Source organism: Halyomorpha halys, unplaced genomic scaffold (genome assembly GCF_000696795.3).
Source record: "Halyomorpha halys isolate HHAL.00 unplaced genomic scaffold, Hhal_1.1 Scaffold98.1, whole genome shotgun sequence".
NCBI lineage: Eukaryota > Metazoa > Arthropoda > Insecta > Hemiptera > Pentatomidae > Halyomorpha > Halyomorpha halys.
In genome coordinates, this window is record NW_027107309.1 from 1,571,356 (window position 1) to 1,590,908 (window position 19,553).

The 19,553-nt window shown below is 29.1% G+C and overlaps 1 protein-coding gene across 5 annotated transcripts in view; it reads right to left on the bottom strand.

Annotated features, from left to right (window-relative positions):
* LOC106677413 (dipeptidase 1) overlaps nucleotides 1–19,553 on the bottom strand; it is a 485,353-nt gene that overhangs the window by 330,671 nt on the left and 135,129 nt on the right. For all 5 annotated transcript variants that reach the window (XR_010842948.1, XR_010842947.1, XM_067045594.1 and 2 more), the window contains exon 2: nucleotides 17,248–17,436. Coding sequence is in view for 3 of the 5 variants with exons in the window: in XM_067045594.1 (XP_066901695.1) it covers nucleotides 17,248–17,394 (147 nt within the window). In the remaining 2 variants the exon portion in view is untranslated. The remainder of the gene's footprint in view (nucleotides 1–17,247; nucleotides 17,437–19,553) is intronic.

Sequence of the window (19,553 nt, forward strand, 5' to 3'; positions counted from 1 at the left end):
TATATATGTAATAAGTAATCATGTTATAATCTATATTTTATGGCATCCTTTATCTGAATCATTTTAATCATAATAACAAATTTTAAATAAATACTTAGTTTCTTTATGTAGTTTATATACTATTATATAACTCAATATACCACCTTTTATTATACTATACAATTAATGGTAACAACATTTTATAAATATAAAGGTATTTAATTGGTAAACTGGTAAACACACAAACAGCCTTTGGAAAGGAATCCAATAATAATAATAATAGTTTTTTAGGACTCAATTTATAATAAATTAATTAACTTATTTATGGATAATTGCCTTCAGCGATTATCCTGGCATCCCAAGTAAATCTACACTGTACGAAAAACAAATTAGAAATTTATAGTTAAAACCGTTTACATGAATAAATTATAAAAGCTCCAAATTAAGTTATATCTTAAAAATAAATATTCTTTTTGAATTAATTAAAAAAGGGTAGAAAAAGTTACTTTGTTCCGGCATTCTGCAATGCAAAACGAAAAGTTACTGGCAGAATTACTCTTAATCAAGTATTCATTGTTCATTTCCAGCATCCTTTTTTACCTCAGCAGCATTTTTTTAATTTACTATTTAACAGAAGTGAGGATGCACGGTGGCACCATGGTAAGGCATGACGACTCCAAGGACCGGGGTTCGAATCCGGCTGGGCAGAAAATTGTCTTCTATTACACAGTAGCCGTGAGTCAACCCTGTGGGTTCTAGAACTCAGCCTCATAAATTGAGTACCCTTAATTGGGGAAAAATCTGGCGGTCGACCGTGATTCTAACCAAATACCTCCTTGCACAACCGTTGGCCTAGTAATCTGTCAGCATCATATTATACTAATCTTCTTTATTTCTTAAAAACTCACTTTATTAAATATTTCAAGAGTAATTCTCCACCATTTAACAGTATTCAAGGCAACATTAATTTGAATAAAAAATTAATGATTTTTGCACACTAGTGAAATGAAAATTTCTTGAAATTTATTTATAAATTGCTAGTAGCTCCTCAATTAATAAATTATTTTTATAGGGAATTTATTAGGAAACAAGTTAGTAAGAGTATTAAATTTAAATTCAAAGTTCCAATTTACTCTAGAACGCTGAACTAACGACATGAACAAAAGTTAGATCAATCAGTAACATTTAGCTCTAAGTGCCCTCGAAGCCCTTTTTCATATTTTCTAAGATGGACTTCTTGGTAAAGAAATTCTACTCACTATTAAGCAGATGGAAAATCCTTCAAGAAACATTATACATATTATTTCAGGATTCCTGGAAACAAGAGAGTAGATGTAGTTGTAACTGAAGTTCACTAAATAGAAAGTATATCCTTTAGATCTGTTTCTAACAATACTTAAAATACAATACTTAGGATTAGGCTCTTACAAGATTGGCTAAAGAATTGCTTTTCATTAGATATTTTTAGTGGTTTTAACGCGTCTGAGAATGGGACAATGATCGGATCCTCGGATGAGCAATAAATGTGCTGACACCTTCCAGGATCTTGGGCGACAATCAAGAGAATATAAAAGAATACTAAAATAAAATATTTAAAAAAATATTAAAAGGTTCTTCAATACCATCGGGTTATATACTCTAATATTATTTGTATAATTATATTATATAATCTGATTTATATAATCTGATTTATATATTATAAATAACTTTATCATAAATTATTTTTATAATTATTTCTTTTAGTCATATTCATTATCAATAATAATCTATAATAATCATCATTAATTTTCATCTTCGATATTCGATTTAAAAAGTAAATAACTATCTTTTGATTATCTCTTTTATTTTTAGTTCTTTATTTATTTTTTTCCTACCAGATCGGTCTGGGCCCTGTTTCATTATAAAGTACAAACTAATACTATTAGTCTTGTAGATTTAACTTAATTCAATTACACAGACTTGTTCAATAGTAACTTGTACTTTAGTATTTTCTAATTCCAGTAATATCACTAATAGTCCTACCGATCATGAAAAAAATAAGTATTAGTATTATTACCACACTAGTTTCTAAACTTGTACTATGAACTAATACTATTAATTTTCATTAACAGGGTTCTGGTGGGCCTTACAAAGTCAAGATAACCGTTACATTTAAAAAAAGAATTTTAAGAACTGATTAAAAAACTGTAAAGATAAACTAAATAGATAAAAATAATGCTTCTTAATAAATGATAAAATTAAAATAATAACAAAAATAACGACATTCGTTGACCTAAGCAATCGAACAATTGCCCTCGAATGGGTAAAAAAAAAAAGTAAATTTGAAAAAAAGATGTAAAAATATAAAAGTAAAAGTATTGTGAATAACAGAATTAATAAATGGAATTTATTACAGAATGTCCTGCAGCCTCGAGTTCAGTTCTCGGGTTGAGGTTGGGTTTCCCAAGTTGTAGGTTACTGCACCTTTACTTCTCGGTAAATGGGTCTGAAACTTCATGAACCGTTACTTTATGTAATCATCTATCGACTCCATTTGTGATTTTCGATGCAATTGGCCATTTGTTATGAACCAAGGAGCATCTACTGTGATTCTTAGGATTATTTTTAGTTAAAATAGCAATAACAACCCTCCTTAGTTGTTTTTTTAATCTTAAATTCAAACGATTACAGGTGAAATTAATATTAGGAAAGGTAAAATGTAAACAAAACTATTTTATTTATTTTCAGGATATCATAGCCATAAGTAAAGACAAAGAGATAAAATTGTGATTAAAATCATTTAGATTACTATATAAATAGCATTTATCTTAGTATAACTATTACTAAGCAAATCAATAAATGCATTGACTGTTCACACTCTTTCTTTTAAGATTTGTTTTAAATGTTCACTAAATACAGAGACAATAAAGACAACGCTCAGAACTTGTAAATATTCTCTCCAGGCAGACATATAATTCCCTCTAAATACAGACTGGGATACATTTAAGATATAAAATTTCTGCGAGGCCTTCTACAAACACAGGTAGAACGCATGATGTGTTTGCGACCATACAAGCAAATAGCGCAGGCTGGGGCTGGCAAACAGACAGCGCAAACACTGGCTCAGATACTCATACATCTCCCTCTTCTTCTATTACAGAAATTCAATAAATTTTGTATTTATTTATTAATATCAATCATTTCAGTTCATTTTTTATTATCTACAGATAAATTACAAAGGGTCTTGTAGATGGACATCTACAAAACGTATAATGAAAAATTTCAATATTGATAGAAATCTCTGAAAGGGAAGATGAAGACTGAACTAAATGATTTTTCCGAAACGTCTCCAATAAGCAAATAAACAAGTGAAAAATAAGGGTATTTAAAAAAAAAAAAATGTATTTCTTCAATCGGAAAGTCGGGATATATATATATTGTAAAGGGATAATAAATTCAATAAAACGAATTTTAAAAAACTTTTTTGGTTTAAGAGTGTCTTATTAGGTTTTCAAGTATTTTATTTAACGGTAAATAAATATATAATAAACCAGTTTTGGTATTATTTCTTTTGGTAACAATAAAGGCTTATAAAATAATGTTATATGGGACGGAAAATATTATAAAATAAAAAAAAAATCTGTTAGAACAAATCACAATATTATATATTGGAAGGATATTATCAAGTAAATAATTTTTCTTCATAATATTTTACAGTAAGTCTTTATTTTCTTTAAATAGAATGTCTTTTACTGACAGAATATTAGAATAAAAGCTAAAATGATTTTCATATATTTTATTAAGCTTTGCCAACGTTAACAAAGGTTAGAGAAAGACCAATATAAAAGAATTTTCATCACCGTCTCTGGGAACTTCAATACCCGATGAAACTCAAGTACCAACACTCGTGAGATCTGGAGGAATCGACACTGGGCTTAGTGACCCGAAAGGACTCCCTTTGCCGTCAGTCACAGACCACATTTCTCCGCTCTTTAAATTTCAGCCTTCAACTTATTCAGGAATAAGGGGTTGTCACCGGCAGCAAAAGAAATACCTCTACAAAGAAATCGGATTCTTTCTGTTAGGACGAATAATGGAATAAAAATCGATGAAAAAAGTGCATAAAACAAGCAATTCGAATTTAATTATATTTTTGCTTTCTCACTGGAATCACACTCAGTTGATTAAAAACATTCATGTCCTCAGAATTTAATATGTACACCTCCATTTATGGTTTAGGCACCAAGGAACAAATAAAGTACATCTCGGTCGGTCTTTAGTCAAGTGCCTGTGAATAATCCGAACCGTTTATCTCATTTTGATGGATTTTATGGGATTGTGCATTTTAGTATCTGGTTGGTCTTAATTGATTTTATCAGATTCCGTAAACGACTCACGCTTAAACATACTTACACGTATCATCACACCTATATTTCGTAAACGGCTGTTCTTATTTGTCTAAAATTGGTCATCTTCAGAGCCACAAAAGAAAAAAATATGTCGCAAGAATCTGAATAAACTTTTAGATTGATGCTGTTGGTAAACTAAATATCATTATAGAAGTTTTATCCCTGTTGACTAAAGGTGGGTTAAAAGTTGGTTTTAAAATTTAATATTTTTTAGATAACGGATACATAATAGCCGATAATAGAATGGCACAAAATTATTTTTTCTCTTTTTGGGGTACTACTACTAGTCTTTCACTTTGTATCATATGATTTAATTCAGTTTAAAGTTAAGAATAGGCTTCTTCTCCAGTAAGTTAAAATTATTTTAATTTGTTATTTTCAAAATTGTTGGAATTATTGTCGTATCCCAAACTAGATAGTCATCAGTATCCTAAACAGTATGATTCGAAAAAAACCTTCATCTAGAGCAAAAAAATCACAGAAAAACTTTTTATTAATTTAGAGAATACAATAAAAATAAATGTCATATAAATTACACACAAACAGACGAATCCTGATAATGGACTTTAGTCCGGTTAAATCCGCTTCTACTGATTAGAAGCTTGTCGAGGTTGTAATCTTATCACAGCCATTTACCTATTTAAAACTAAGCTCCGAGCTTTGGGGACTTTAACTATTAACAGCGAACAAAGGGAGACAGACCTTCTGGTTTCACAATTAATATTAAATCCTTTCTCTCATTGGAGTCCACAGTTAACGATCTCCTAGCTTTTTACGTTTTTAGAAATGTGACCGACGTCATATTCTGTAATATGACGTCGGTCACATTTACGTTATATATGTAATAATGATTAAATATAACATACAATACAATAATAGTCCCGGAGTTACTGTGAGATAGGGAACATTCAATTTTTTTAGTTCATTATTCTTTAAAAAATAAATTAAAAACACGCACCTTTCTTATAGTCCTTTCAATTTGTTTTGTGTTTTTATTGATACATTATATATATATATATATATATATATATTAAATTTGATGAGTCAAATTAAAAAACAAAAATAATAATAATGATAATTCAATAAAACTTAAAAGCAAAAGGTCAGTTGCAGAGAGGGTGCTGGTAAATAAACAAACGTTATATTGAACAATAACACCCTCACTGTCCGATACTAATTAACACCAGCCTCAATTAGGTCATCAACCGGACTCGGAAGATAAAGGGGAGAATGGTGGCAGATATTGGAAGGGTGGGGAGATTTAGCAGCCAATGAGCGCTGCACAGCTTGCACAACTGGAAAGAAATTGGGTGCCTTAGGACCAATTACTTAGGTTCGGCCTCCTGCGAGGAACCTGATTGGACGGGTGGTCGTTACTCCGCTCTCCTCATCCCTTAAGTGGATTGAGGGCGTTGTATCAGGATCAAGTCGAGAATATTCTTGTATTTATTTATTCAATGATAAACTTTAATATACAAGAAATATGATATTAGGCATATTTTATTTTATGATACTAGACTTTAAATGAGGGATGGGATATGGGAAGTAAAATATTAATATTTATGTCGATATCAGTTAATAATATCGATCTCGACAATAAATTAGCACTGAAATATCGATATTTAAATACTGAAAATTTAAGAAATTAAAGATATAGTAAATATTAAATAATAATATAGCAAATAATAGGAGTACCTACTTCATATCATACAAAATCAAAATATATAAAAAAATCTTAATAATGGTAAAGCAAAGTTATGACAAGCATAATATGAACATAACAAATAATACACACCGAATCAACATTAACGAAAACATAATTAAATATATTAGTTGGATAAATCTTTTCATTAATATCCAATTCAAATTATGGACATTAACAAATAATAACCAATTCAAATATCGAAATTTTCAATACCAAACCATTCTAATTGTTATGTTTGATATCGTTATAAAACTTTGGCAGCGATAGTACATTAATGGTACGAATATTTTAAAATAAAATATTTAACTGTTATTTCAATATCAATATTCAACTTTATAATTAATAACGAATAATGCCTAATTACAATTCAACAACGACGGTCTAGCAATATTAAATGGAAATATCAATATTTCTTACCAAAAGATTTTGAAATTTAAAGGAAGATTTGACAATAAAATAGTCATATTTTACTGCGCTCTTACGTATTGATATTACAATAATATCCAATTCAAATATCGATATCCTCAACATCTAAACATCCCGATATTTCTGTTTCATTACGATATCAAAATATTGATATTTCATTCAAAAAAGACTTGAGAATTTAAAGGAATGATTAAAAAATAAATATTAACATTGTGTGTCGATACTTCATACCGATTTCGATATTCAACTCTTATTTATATTGAAATCAATTTTGTTTACGATCTTCCCAGATTATTTAATCGAAATATCGAAGTTTTAAAACATTTATAAGTACTTAAATACTACGTGACTTAAAGATTGAAATAAATGAACGATAAAATAAAAGATAAGGATGGAGGTGAGTTAAAGAATTTAAGGAATATAAATTTATTATGTTAAACAAATAACACAAAACAACAGTATCCATTATTTAGACCATTATCAACCTTACTTTTAAACATAATATTACGGTTAAGATAAACGAGGTAAATTTAAATTTAGAACACAATTAAGATGAAAAACATATACACTACGAATATTTAAATAAATAAATCATTTATTGTTTAATTAAGATTATCAACCATAGTTGGGTCTTCGGCACACTTTTAAACTGATAATAACTTGACCATTACAACCTTAATTTGTAGCCTAAGCAGAATCAAGAGCAGAACATTAATTAAATCAGCTACTGATAGTTTATTCTATCACCATTAGACCTCCAAAAATTATTTATGACTAATATTATTATTTAAAGTATTTTTGCTGGCTCGCAGTTATGTAAGTTATTATCACTTTCGTTAAGTTAATAATAACTTAAAATAATTTTGCGAATATAGAGGTTTCATAACTATATTTTCTTGTACTCTAATACTCAACTACATATAAACCCAAAACTTCAATAGCGGGTCAAATAAAATCTTCATATATAGAGAAAATACTGAACCACAGCGATAACAGATGACTTTTCGCAGGGGTTGGAGATTTAGGGATCCTGTTTTTGCTTTAATGGGTGGCACTAACTTTAGCCAGGAGAAGAAACGTACATTGTCCAACAGCGTTTGGGCAGGATTCCACTTCAAAACCTTTCGTATAAACAACAAATAAACAGTTTATATATTATTGGAAGAAATAATTATGAGTTTTAATATATCGAATAACATACTATTACATATTTCGGTTCATATTACAATTGAAGAATTTTTAATCAAAAGTAAGTATATCCATTTTTGGAAATTTTTTAGTTAAAAATAATTTTGGAAGCATTCCAAATAGATAACTTTTTGTAAAAAAAGCTCATTTGCAACACCTAACAGAAAGGGGTTCTCAATTTCAACTTTAAAATAAACTGAGTAAGTTTTTGGAGTAAAAGTTAAATTTGTAAAAAAAAAACAAATGTTTTTTTAAAAGTGGATAAACTGAATTTTCATAGAAAACTCATAAATTAAATTTATTACATTACTTCCCCTCCCCCCCATCCATTGCTCAAAATGGCTAAGACCTCATACATCATAAACATGAACATGCAAGCTTTCCCTGCACTCTCTGGTAAAAATTTAGTATTAAATTATTTAGTATCAAACCTCAGAATCAAAACAACCAAATATTTTCCAATTTTATGAAACCCATTCAACATCGTAATTGAAAATTTTATGATTGACTAAAATAAAAAATAAGTTTATCCTTCCATTGCTGAACAGCTTTTATTCAAAATCCAATCAAAAAATGTAATATTAGAAAACAAATACCCAATGGCATCGCATGCAGCCGAGAGTTCTGAGGACAAACTATTGGCAGACATTAAGATAGATGAATTACAATGAATAACAATAAAATAATTTAATTTATGTAAAATAAAGTTCAAAATTCTTAGGCAGTAAAAGGTATGTTTTACATACCTATATTTTGTATAATATTACTTATTTAATATATGCCAATTCTCATTTTTACCCATTTTTTTAAAATTTAGGTCGATTAAACTATTTAATTTTTTAACCACTGCTTTACTTAGTTGTTTGCGTTAGTTGTAGATGTTCCAAACCTAAGATTAGCCCGGGCCCTCCTCGAAAAATTCTCTAGCAATTGTTATAGCTTTCTTCACTATATTTGTATCCATGTATATCTATATTATGCTGCCAGAGTTCTACGGTTAAGAAAACTCGGCTATCGTGAGTGGTTGATGAAACTTCAAATCAACAAGAGCATACTCTGTCCAGCGCTCCTATACGGTGCCCCTTGTTCACCGACCTCAAGGATGGTACACAGCGCTATTTACAAAATTTCTAAAATTCCTTACTGGGGAAGAACGTACGGACTACAGCTTGGAAGAAGGAGAAACCGCCGACTCTTCACACATTACTGGGTGTCCCAATGGTCTCTATGTTCATCAGGAGGAGGCATATTAAATTCTTAAACTCGTTGAAACATCAACCTAACCCTCTATTTCAGACGTTGCAACCAGCGCCCCTACCAGTTTGGTGGCAACAGGCAGCATTGAGCTGTATTAAACTGTACATGTTGTAAATAGTCGTATATATAAACCTAGTTTTCAAGTTCACTAACTCATACTACTAGTATGCCCCAATACTATTACTCAAGTTATAAAGTCAAACACTCATTAACTACATTCCTGTTTTAAAATGCAACAAACTTTCAGATAAAAACAATACCACACAGCAGGTTCTGTTAAACCAGCGGAACGGCCCCTCCCCGTTCCAATAATCCACTAGCGTCAGACAACCAAGTAACAACCTTCAATGGACCCCTCACCTAACCTTATAATGCCAAAAGGCAATCCAAGGTATCATCACCCAGATATACATATAGCATACCTCCTATATGCATGTACCAGATATTCAATAACATCATTATAGGAGGGTATGAAAAAAAAAAAAAAAAAAAAAAAAAAAAGGTTCTGTTAAATACAAAGCTATATTTCAAATAGGTGCTTTGGAAAGAAAACAACAAAAAACAAACACCATAGTTATCTAAATCTGGCAATTCAGTAATTTAAAAAAGATATTATATGGTGGATCGTACTGTGTTATTCTTCTCAGCATATCGTACTAAAACAGTACCGAGTACCTCAAAATAATCAATAACACGATTTTTATATTTAAAAAGTATAATAAAAATCGACAAACCATGCAAGAGATTTCTCTTTTTAGGATACCAATATATTTTTCTTTGTCTATTTTGAGAATTCGATAGCAATGTCTCTAGGACGAAGCATAATTTGTTTATTTTTTATAAAAAGTTTGGAGTTACGATTTATCACAGCTTAGGCAACATGAAGATATGAATGATAAGATGAGATTCCTAAGAAAAAGGTTAATATTAATGTACATCATTCCTCATTCCAAATCAGAAGTTTTAGTGATTTAATACCACGAAATTTCAATAATATTAAAGTAAGTGAATCTGAAAATTTGTGATTTTTAAATGTATGAAATATTACGATCAAATCTCAAATGATTCGTTAAATAATGTTATTTCATTATTAGAAAAGTTTAGTCCAAACTAGATCAATTAAGTTCTGAGTAGATTGTACTTACGCGCTTGGAAAAGATTAATGTAAATGAATCTGTTACAAACTGAAAATGAATATCCAATTTGTGGCGTACCAAAGTATAATTACTTAATAAATCTGTTCAATGTGATATTTAGACCAGCGATTATGTTGAACTAGTTAATTCAATTTATAAACTCCTCCCTCGCTCTAAACAGCTTTATATAATTACGTGAGATTTACTTGTAAGGATAGAGACAAGAGGGATTCATTGTTATTTTTAGCTCATTAAAATTCTAAAATGGTCTGTGTGAATAAAAAATATTGAACATGGATTAGAGTTTTATATTTCACTAGCTATAAGGAACCTGGTTATAAAAATATATATTGCCTTTATAATATCAAAAACCATAGCGAATTCATAGAAGTTATATTAAGAAAATATACAGGGTGTACATATTTTATACCTATGTATATTTTATATTTTATTATGTTCCTACCAACAAACTTTTAATTCTGTGTTACAAACAGGTAGTGCTGTAACGAATTTTTTTTTATTTGGATTTTAATCTCGTTAGTTCTCCTAAATACAATACAAATATATAAATAATAATTGTCATATAAATAAGATATATGGTCGCATATAAATAAATTATATGCATGTGGTTGTCGAAAGTTAAAAACTTGTTTAACGTAATACTTTATTTTAAAAAATTATCAATACACTAGGGACTTGGCAGTTGAAGAGTTAACATCTATTGGACAGTAATCTTTATGTTAAGTAGGTGTTAGAGGCTTCCAGTTGTGGACATCTATACTGGTCACAGCTATCAATCAGCCATAGATACAGGGGTGGAGATTATCACTACTACCATTCAGGAGGCAGCCAATAGGAGGAAAATTTCCAAGTTCTATCTATTTCCAAACGCCATCAGAAAGCCATCAAAGCACATCCCCGCTCTAACTGGCGAGCGGAACAATCTCCCAATGTCTTATCCTGCGTACGCCCGACTATAGCTTGAAACCGGCTAACAATAGATGGGCCAGCTCTGGAGAACACATGATGACCACCGTAACTCTTGGAAGCAGATCAGAAATTTCGTCACCAAGAGGACTGTGCATCTGACATCGGGCAGTGAATTATTGACTCCAGGAGAAAAGGCTGTCTCTTGGCCTTAAGCTATGCAGCAAGGAATGCAGAGTGGACGACCAGTGCTCCTTCAGGACCCTCTGAAATACCTCCGAGTCCCAATGAGAAGCCTTCTCCACCTTTGGCCAGCTCGAGTCGGTACAAGGCATTGGTACACGATCCCGAGTATACTGTTGAAGATGCATCCCTTCTTTGAACATTTTCAACTCCTGCATGCGGTTCTCATACACCCCTACCGTTTGAGCGATCGTAGTGCCACAACTCAGGCCACAGAAGAAAGGTGACTCAGCTGGTAACTATTGCCCGATCAGCCTCCTCGCGCATATGGGCGAACATATATACCATCTTATTGAGCACTGAAGAAGTAGTCATACCCACAGAGCAGACTGATTGCCTGCGAACATCATCTGGCAAAGCTTCAAGCAAACACCAGAGAGCAGATGAAGAAGAACTATCGCTGGATATTCTTAGTATTTGTTTAATATTTGTTAATATGGATGTTAAACATTATTTACTTTTTTCCGCCAATTATATTTTTTTTCAATATGTTATCACTAGAAGTTACATTTTTATTTAATATTATTTCATTCTTATTTGTTAGTTCATTTCGTATTTTTTCTTTCTACTGTAAAAGGGCAAATTCCAATTTTTATATTCTGCGATATTGTTCTGAAGGGACACGTCCCAAAATATTATAATAAATGAAGAATATGATAATTATAGACTTTTACTACTGAGACATAGGGCCGCTATAGCCAATATCCAATTTCAGAGGTTTACAGTTTTTTTTGTATGTAATGTTATCCTTCAAAGATTAAACTTATACCTATAAAAACAAAGTTATCAGAAATAGTTAGAAAGACTATTGTTTGTTTTTATGTTACATCACTAGAAGATATCTCCATCAACTTTTCAACCTTCACTCTTAGTATCTTTTGATACCTTTTTTTCGAATTCGAAGTTCGGAAATTGTTTCCTTTGATCAACGCCACAAATTTATAATATAAAATTAGAAGATTCTTGAAGTAACAGTTATCAATAGTAGCAGTTATTGTTCCAGGTTTATCGTTTAAGAAAACATATAACTTTCAAGATAACAACTCTAAGGTACTGTAATAAATCTTGAATGCTAATTGAGTGAGACGTAATCCTCTAAATCGCTGCTTCATCGAGATCAGACTTCAGTGGGAACTTAGTCAGCGAATGAAGTTGGTAAATGATGCATTTGGGCATCTAGTATTTCCATTCGAGGGCCTCAACTTACCACTGGAATTATTCCACCGCCATCAATCACTCGTTGGGAACTTTCCAAGTTTCCGCCTTATCAGTTTCTGGCTGACGTAACGTGAGCTCCATTCTGCACATGTTTCCTCCAACTGGTCAGCACCACTTCATCACCTTTCCCTACCTTCTAAATTAAAACCACTGATTTTATATCAGTTCCATTGGCATAATTCAGAATCATTCCTAACTTTCTTATTTATTGAAAACAATTGAATGTTAATTTAATACACATTTTATATTTCAAAAAGTTGTAATTAAATCAAGATTGTTCAGATAAATTAAAAAAGCAAAGATCTTCAATGGAAATAAGTTATTTATTTATAAAAGAAAATCATTTAACTAAAATAATATAGTTTAAAACGACTAGGAATTATTTTTACTGCAAATGGCTATGAGACGCGCGGGCACTGGTGGGCATTAAAATGAAGTTCGGTACGTGTTGCTACATTAGGAATAGAAACCCTTTTTCCTCGCAATGTCCATTGTTTGTCAAAACCTCATTTTCATTAATAAAGAAAATTTAATTAAAATTCATTACTAGTGGAATATATGTGCATAAAGCATTATTTTTCAGTTAGTTCATTGATGCACATCCAGAAATGTTATTATTATTTTTTTTTTATTTCGTTACAATCAAATAAAATCATATATAAATTTAATTTAATATTTCAAAATCATTTTTTTGAAAATTTAATTTCAATAAAATAAACTCATATATTTTCTAAAATTTAATATAATATTTCAAAATATTATTATTGTTTTAAACAACTAGATCAAGAAAATATCCGAAAATGGGCATTAGCATAAAACAATTAATACAAAATGGTCATTTTAAAAGATATTGTATATCATAAAATAAAACAATTTATTTTATAAATCATTTTTTAATATTATAAATATATATGAAAAAGAAATATTGCAAATAAACTATTAATTTCTTTTAAAATTGTGGTAGTGCAATGAAAAATATTTTATAAATTCAAAAAGTAATCTACACATTTTACTTTTAATTTTTACTAAAAAAATAAATGTAACTGGTTTTTAATTCTTTCTTTTTATTGTACAGTTTGATTGTTGTAGAATGATTTACGGGGTGTTTGAATAATTTTGACTGAATTTAAAATATTATTTTTTCACCACAAGATTTTAATCTTAACCAGAGGCCAGGACTAAAGAAGGATTTATGAGAAATTAAAAATTAAAATTTTTGATATTGAGGTAAATAGCAATAATAGTCAGTTTAAATTAATTTAATGACTTCTTTAAAGATCTAGAATTAAGGAAATAAGTCCAATTGAACAAAATACGAACTAAATGTACCGCCACCCTAGATGTATATGAAATTCTAAATAGCCATTTAAGCAAAAACATTTTTATTTACAAATTTCATAAAAACAAAACTAAAATAATTACTGTTTTTTTATAAGCGATTCCTTTCTTTTCCTACAGGTGACACTGAAATTAATTTGGAAGTTAAGTAGTTATTTTATAAGTGGTTCCTAAATTTTGTTACATAGAAACTTGTTAAATCAAGGCAACGACATAAAAAATAAATCATAAAAATTTGATACAAATTTTCAATTGCAGTTTGTATTTTTTAATGCCGTAAATAAATATTTTTTATTGAATTTGAAATATGAGGCACTAGGTGAAAAAACATGGTATTCTAAAAAATTAAAACTTTTACAATGTTAATTTTTTTTAATTACAATGTTTTGCCTAAAACCAGGAGACATCAAGATGTAATATCAACCTTATTCCTTCTAAATTACAATTTTTTTTTTTTAAATCAATGAGTCAGCTCTGAAGAATCCGGTGAAGCCAACAACATCAATTATGATACCGAGTCTTTATTTTTATAAATAAATTTTATAATATAAATAATATATTTTATAATTTTATAAATTACGTTTTATTTTAGGTTTTATAACCGTATCCCTTGAATGAAAAAATCTCACGGTGTTTCTATTAGGACAATAAATATAGAGTTTGAACGAAAGAGACCAGAACTAAATCAATTAGGCCCTTGACATTTAAGAGAACAAACTTACAACTCAACGGAATTATTTAACATGCATCCGATAACGATTAATACTCTGCCCAAACAGTTGAAACTTGCTATGCAGATACCAGGTAAATTACCAACAGTAAAACTAGATTTAAGTTTCATCCAAAATCATTTTCATCGATCCAAAAATCTTTTTATTTAATACATAATTAGCAGTATCATCAGAAAAACATGTGATAACTTCTGGCTTCCAATAAAATAGTCACCCCGAATTTCCCCTAAACTATTTGACTTACTGGTTTGGAACTGTTCCGCGAATTTATGCATCATAGGCTACAAGAATTAAAGTAATTCAAATTATATAAATAGATATTATAGAATATTATAACAGATAAAGAGAATTATTTGGCAATGAACTTTATAAGCACATTTCGGCTTTCCTCTCCAAGTAAATAATTTTATAATCTGAAAAAATTATAATGAGAAAACATAAATTTCGTTTATAGCCAGGAAACTCAGGTAATTTTAGATAATTTTGTTCATTCTTTGCAACAGTTATAGTAGCGATTCAATTTTAAACGATCGCTGGATAAAAATGAAAAAAAAAAAAACCGAAGCATAAGTCCTATTGTGAGAGTTTCAAATATAAAAATTTATTTTTCCTATTGAATTTGATTTAAAAAAAAATCTGAAGATGCTATTTACATAATTTTGAAAGTGGTGTAAGTCCATCTATACCAATAAAAACATATTATTTCCTAAATAATATTACTTTTGCTGATTGGTATAAAAAATTTGACTTTTAGAAAGCTAACCAATTGTACTATGTGTTACACATATTTTTAAAATAATATGAATATTTAGTCATGTTTAAATATTAGCATAAACTCCACTTCTTTTTTCCTTTTTTCTACATTCACTTGGAATATATATTAATGGAAAGTATTGCAATCGAGAACAATTTCAATTTTTTTTTCTATTTTCTCCAAAACGCTCAAACAATTTTGATTAAGCTCGGTCAATCAATGCGAAATTTAGTTAAAATTTTATTCTTCAATAAAATACCGGGTTTATCATCATTGATAAACAAATAAGGCTTAATTGCAAAATTTTGAAATAATTCACAGGGGAAAAAAAGAACGAAATTTATATATGTTATTCCCACCTAGAGAAAACCTAAAATGCGAATTTTTATTGGAAAATAAAAATAAAAAATGTTTGCTCATAATTTTTGCCTTTTCTGGTGTTTGGATTTTTTTTCACGAAAATCAAAAAAATATCGATAACTTCAACACAAGTCCTATAATCAACATAAAACTTGGGGACGTAAGTTAGCAAGCAAAAGTTGCAATGCGGTGCACCCCGCCTAATTTTTTTTTTAATTAACCAATGCTTCCTAGTACTCCTCCGTCTTAAGGTTTCAAACTTAAAAAACAAAACCAATTTTACACATTTTATTTAAATATTGATTAAAATCCGTACAAATTACCTTGAATAACAAATTTTATACCAGGGATAAACTTAGTTCCCGGTTCTCGATCCATATAATTTATTTCGTAAAATTTAAAAGCACATTTTTAAAATATAAGGGAACCACATAGACTAACTATTTTCTATTTTTTTTTTATTTAATAATAGATCAGCCTGGTGGGCCTTACATGGTTAATGTAAGAGGTACATTTTTTTTTTTTAACAATTGATTACGGATGAGTATAGTCTGATACAAAAGACACCCCTAACTATATATAATATTATAAATAAAACAAAGTACTAAAATAAAATAAATAGATTAAATTAATAATTCTTAATAAAAGATAAAAGAAACGTAAATAACAAAAACAATGACATTCAAGGAACAAAATATGTAATTGACTTCTAATAGAAAAAAACTGAATGTGAATTTAAGAAAAAGATGAAGAAAAATAAAAAATAAATAGATAAAATAAAATTATTATTAGTTATTTATTACACAAAAGGATTATTATAAAGACATTATTAACAAACTAAACAATTTTAAATGAATTGAAAAAAGTTAAAATGTATTTTTAAAAAGTGTCATTTCACTCAGATCTATGAACTAAAAATGTTAAATAAGTAATTAGAAAAACGGTTAAATGAACTGGCTTCATAAATATATGGACGGGATATGAAAATGAGAAACAGACTAACGATTAGAATGAAGTTCAATTCTTTTCAGGGCAACAAACACAGGTAGTCTAAGTGGTTCCCTAATATTTAAAATTTTTTATTTATATTTGACGAAATAAAATTATATGGATCGGACACAGGCAGCTAAGTAGATCTGTAATTTTTAAAAAATGTTATAAAAGGTAATTTGGATAAATTTTTAATTAATATTTAAATAATATAAGTACCATTGGTTTGATTTTTATAAATAATACGTACACAATTGGTATTAATTTTACTCCAAAACGTTTGCTTATTACAAAAAAGGGAGAAAAATAAAAGAATATTAGTTCCTGTTAATAATTTTAAAAAATGTATGGAATGAACATATTACTAAATATCTATATTATAAAAGTAGAATATTTCCAGAGTATTGGTAACCATATTTTTACATTTAATCCAACGCAAATCCTTCAATATGTTAATTCAAACATAAATAGACTATAAAAATAAGCTCGTTCTGTATGAATATATGTATATATTTTATTCTTAATTTTTTCATCAGCACAAAATATAACAAAGAAATCATGATTTTTAATTAAGAAAATTCTAAATAAATAAAACAAAATGCCTTACCTGGTAGTCCATGTAGTTGCCGTAGCCTAGGTGGTTGCAGGTGCAGGCGCAGTGCTGGATGTGGTGCCTGAGGTCCATGTCTAGTGCCCAGGAGGCGGCGAGTGGAGGAGGGGGTGGGGCCCCTGTCCGCCCCCAGTTCTGGGACATCGCCGGGCATCAGGCCCGTCCCTCCCCTCTCGTCCCTCTCATCTATAATTAATTATTATACTATAATACAATACAACACTATAATTAATTGATATAATATTAATTACTGTAGATAATTGTACAGTTAACAGCTCAACATAAATTGGTTTCAATCATATACCCTATTTAGTCATGAATTAGATTAAGAATAATAGCTATTAATGTCTAATTTATTTTGAAAAAAAATTCAAGAAATCGTAGAGTAACTTAATAATATCTGGTGCGATGACCGCATCACGCTACTTTCACCTACCACCCTACTTTAAGTTAAAATTATTCGCTCATTTTAGAACAGATATTAGATATAATTCACTTAACTGTGGTAAGATTACCCGATACTAATTTTATAAATGAGCCTTTTAGTTGACATATTTAATAACTCAAATTTCAAGAAAAATGATAACTCGTTACAAAATTTTATCATTTTTGTTTTCCAAAGATATAGCAGACATATAAAATATAACATTTAACTAAAATTTAAATAATGCTCGTAACCATTTATTCAATGCTTAAATATTATTAAAACAATATTGAAAATATTTAAACAAAAATTATTGAGTTAGTCCATTACTTTTTTTTCGAATTTCTATGTCAAAGGTTATATGTTTTAAAATCTTTGGCTTTCCACATGTTTATAAGGAGTTTGTATTGCAAACTTCCTGAATGAGTTTTAAAACCGAAAGAATCATATTTCCTTAAGTTCATCATTAAAACCTTTCATAGTTTATAATTATTATTTTCATTTTTAATTAAAATGTGAAATGATTAGTTATTTCAAATGAACGAAATTAAAGGTACGTTAGAAGCAGATTTTCAAATATTTAAGACTGTTAGAGTATCGGAGTGGTTCATGTGGTATCCATATCCTGTGGGAGTATGGGATACTGGTATATGAGGCTTTCCAGAGATATCCCACAAAAAATATTAATGAATTAAAATCGTTAAAATTTGTAGTGTAAAAACATCATCTTTGTGTGAAATTGTCAATAACTAATCTAAAAAAATACTGTTGGAATGGGATAAAGTTATATTTTCAGGTAAAAAAATTCAAATATGTCAAGATTTATTGAAATATCCATAGAGTTATAATAGCGAAAAAATAAAATATATGGAAATAAAAATTATTTATATTATTTATACTAAATCAAATTCTATAGAGCAAATTTTATCACAATCGATTTTTTCACCATAATTCAGTATTTATTTTGCAATTTTAATTATCTTTAACAAACAGTTTAGAAAAGGAATAAGAAGTGTAAATAACGTGATTTAAGGAAAGTTTGTTAATAAGTGTAGCACCACCTCTCTTATTATAAAATAAGATAAGCCATAAAAGAAATTAAATCATCTAAAATAAAAAAGAAATCTCTATTGTGATCTATAAACCTACATCCAAAGTTCGTGAAAATTTACCAAATCAAATTTCTTCCATATACTTAAAATAAAAAGAATTAATTATTTAAATCGATTAATTTAATTTAATTTTGTCACTGTATTACATTCTTATACCACATTTTAATTCGTTGTTCTACAATAAAGGAGCTAGGTCAATGGTTTTTTATTTCTTATGTCTGGAGTCCGGAGAGATGTCACCAGCTGGAAAATAAATAGCCACCAGTATCCCTCCTCCCCCCACCTGGAGGGCTTCAGTAAGTCTGAGAAAAAGCAATTAACTTACTAAAAGCTTTTCTCATTATCAGGAGTTAATGCGGTAAATTGTGTTAGTGTTTTAAAATTACAGCCAGGATTATTAATCAGCATAATGGAGCAAATATTAATACATTATTCCAAAATTATCTTGTAAAGACAAGAAAATATTTTTCGAAAATCCTTTACAGAGGTGTCTTCTTAATTAAATATCCCTTCTAATAGGTAAATGTATATTATGCTAAATTTGGATTAACCTAAATTTGGAATAATAGTAAGGGGAATTCATTGTGATCTTGCAAAAGTTTACAATGGAAAAACCATAATTTTGAGGTACCGTGAGTCAAAATAACCATGTTTCCCTAAATTGCGGATGTGTGTGTTTTTGTTTGCGTTTGTGTTCCTAGGTAGTTTTTAGCTCATAAACAAAATGTCCTAAGAATCTTAAATTGCATATTTAAATCCTGGATATA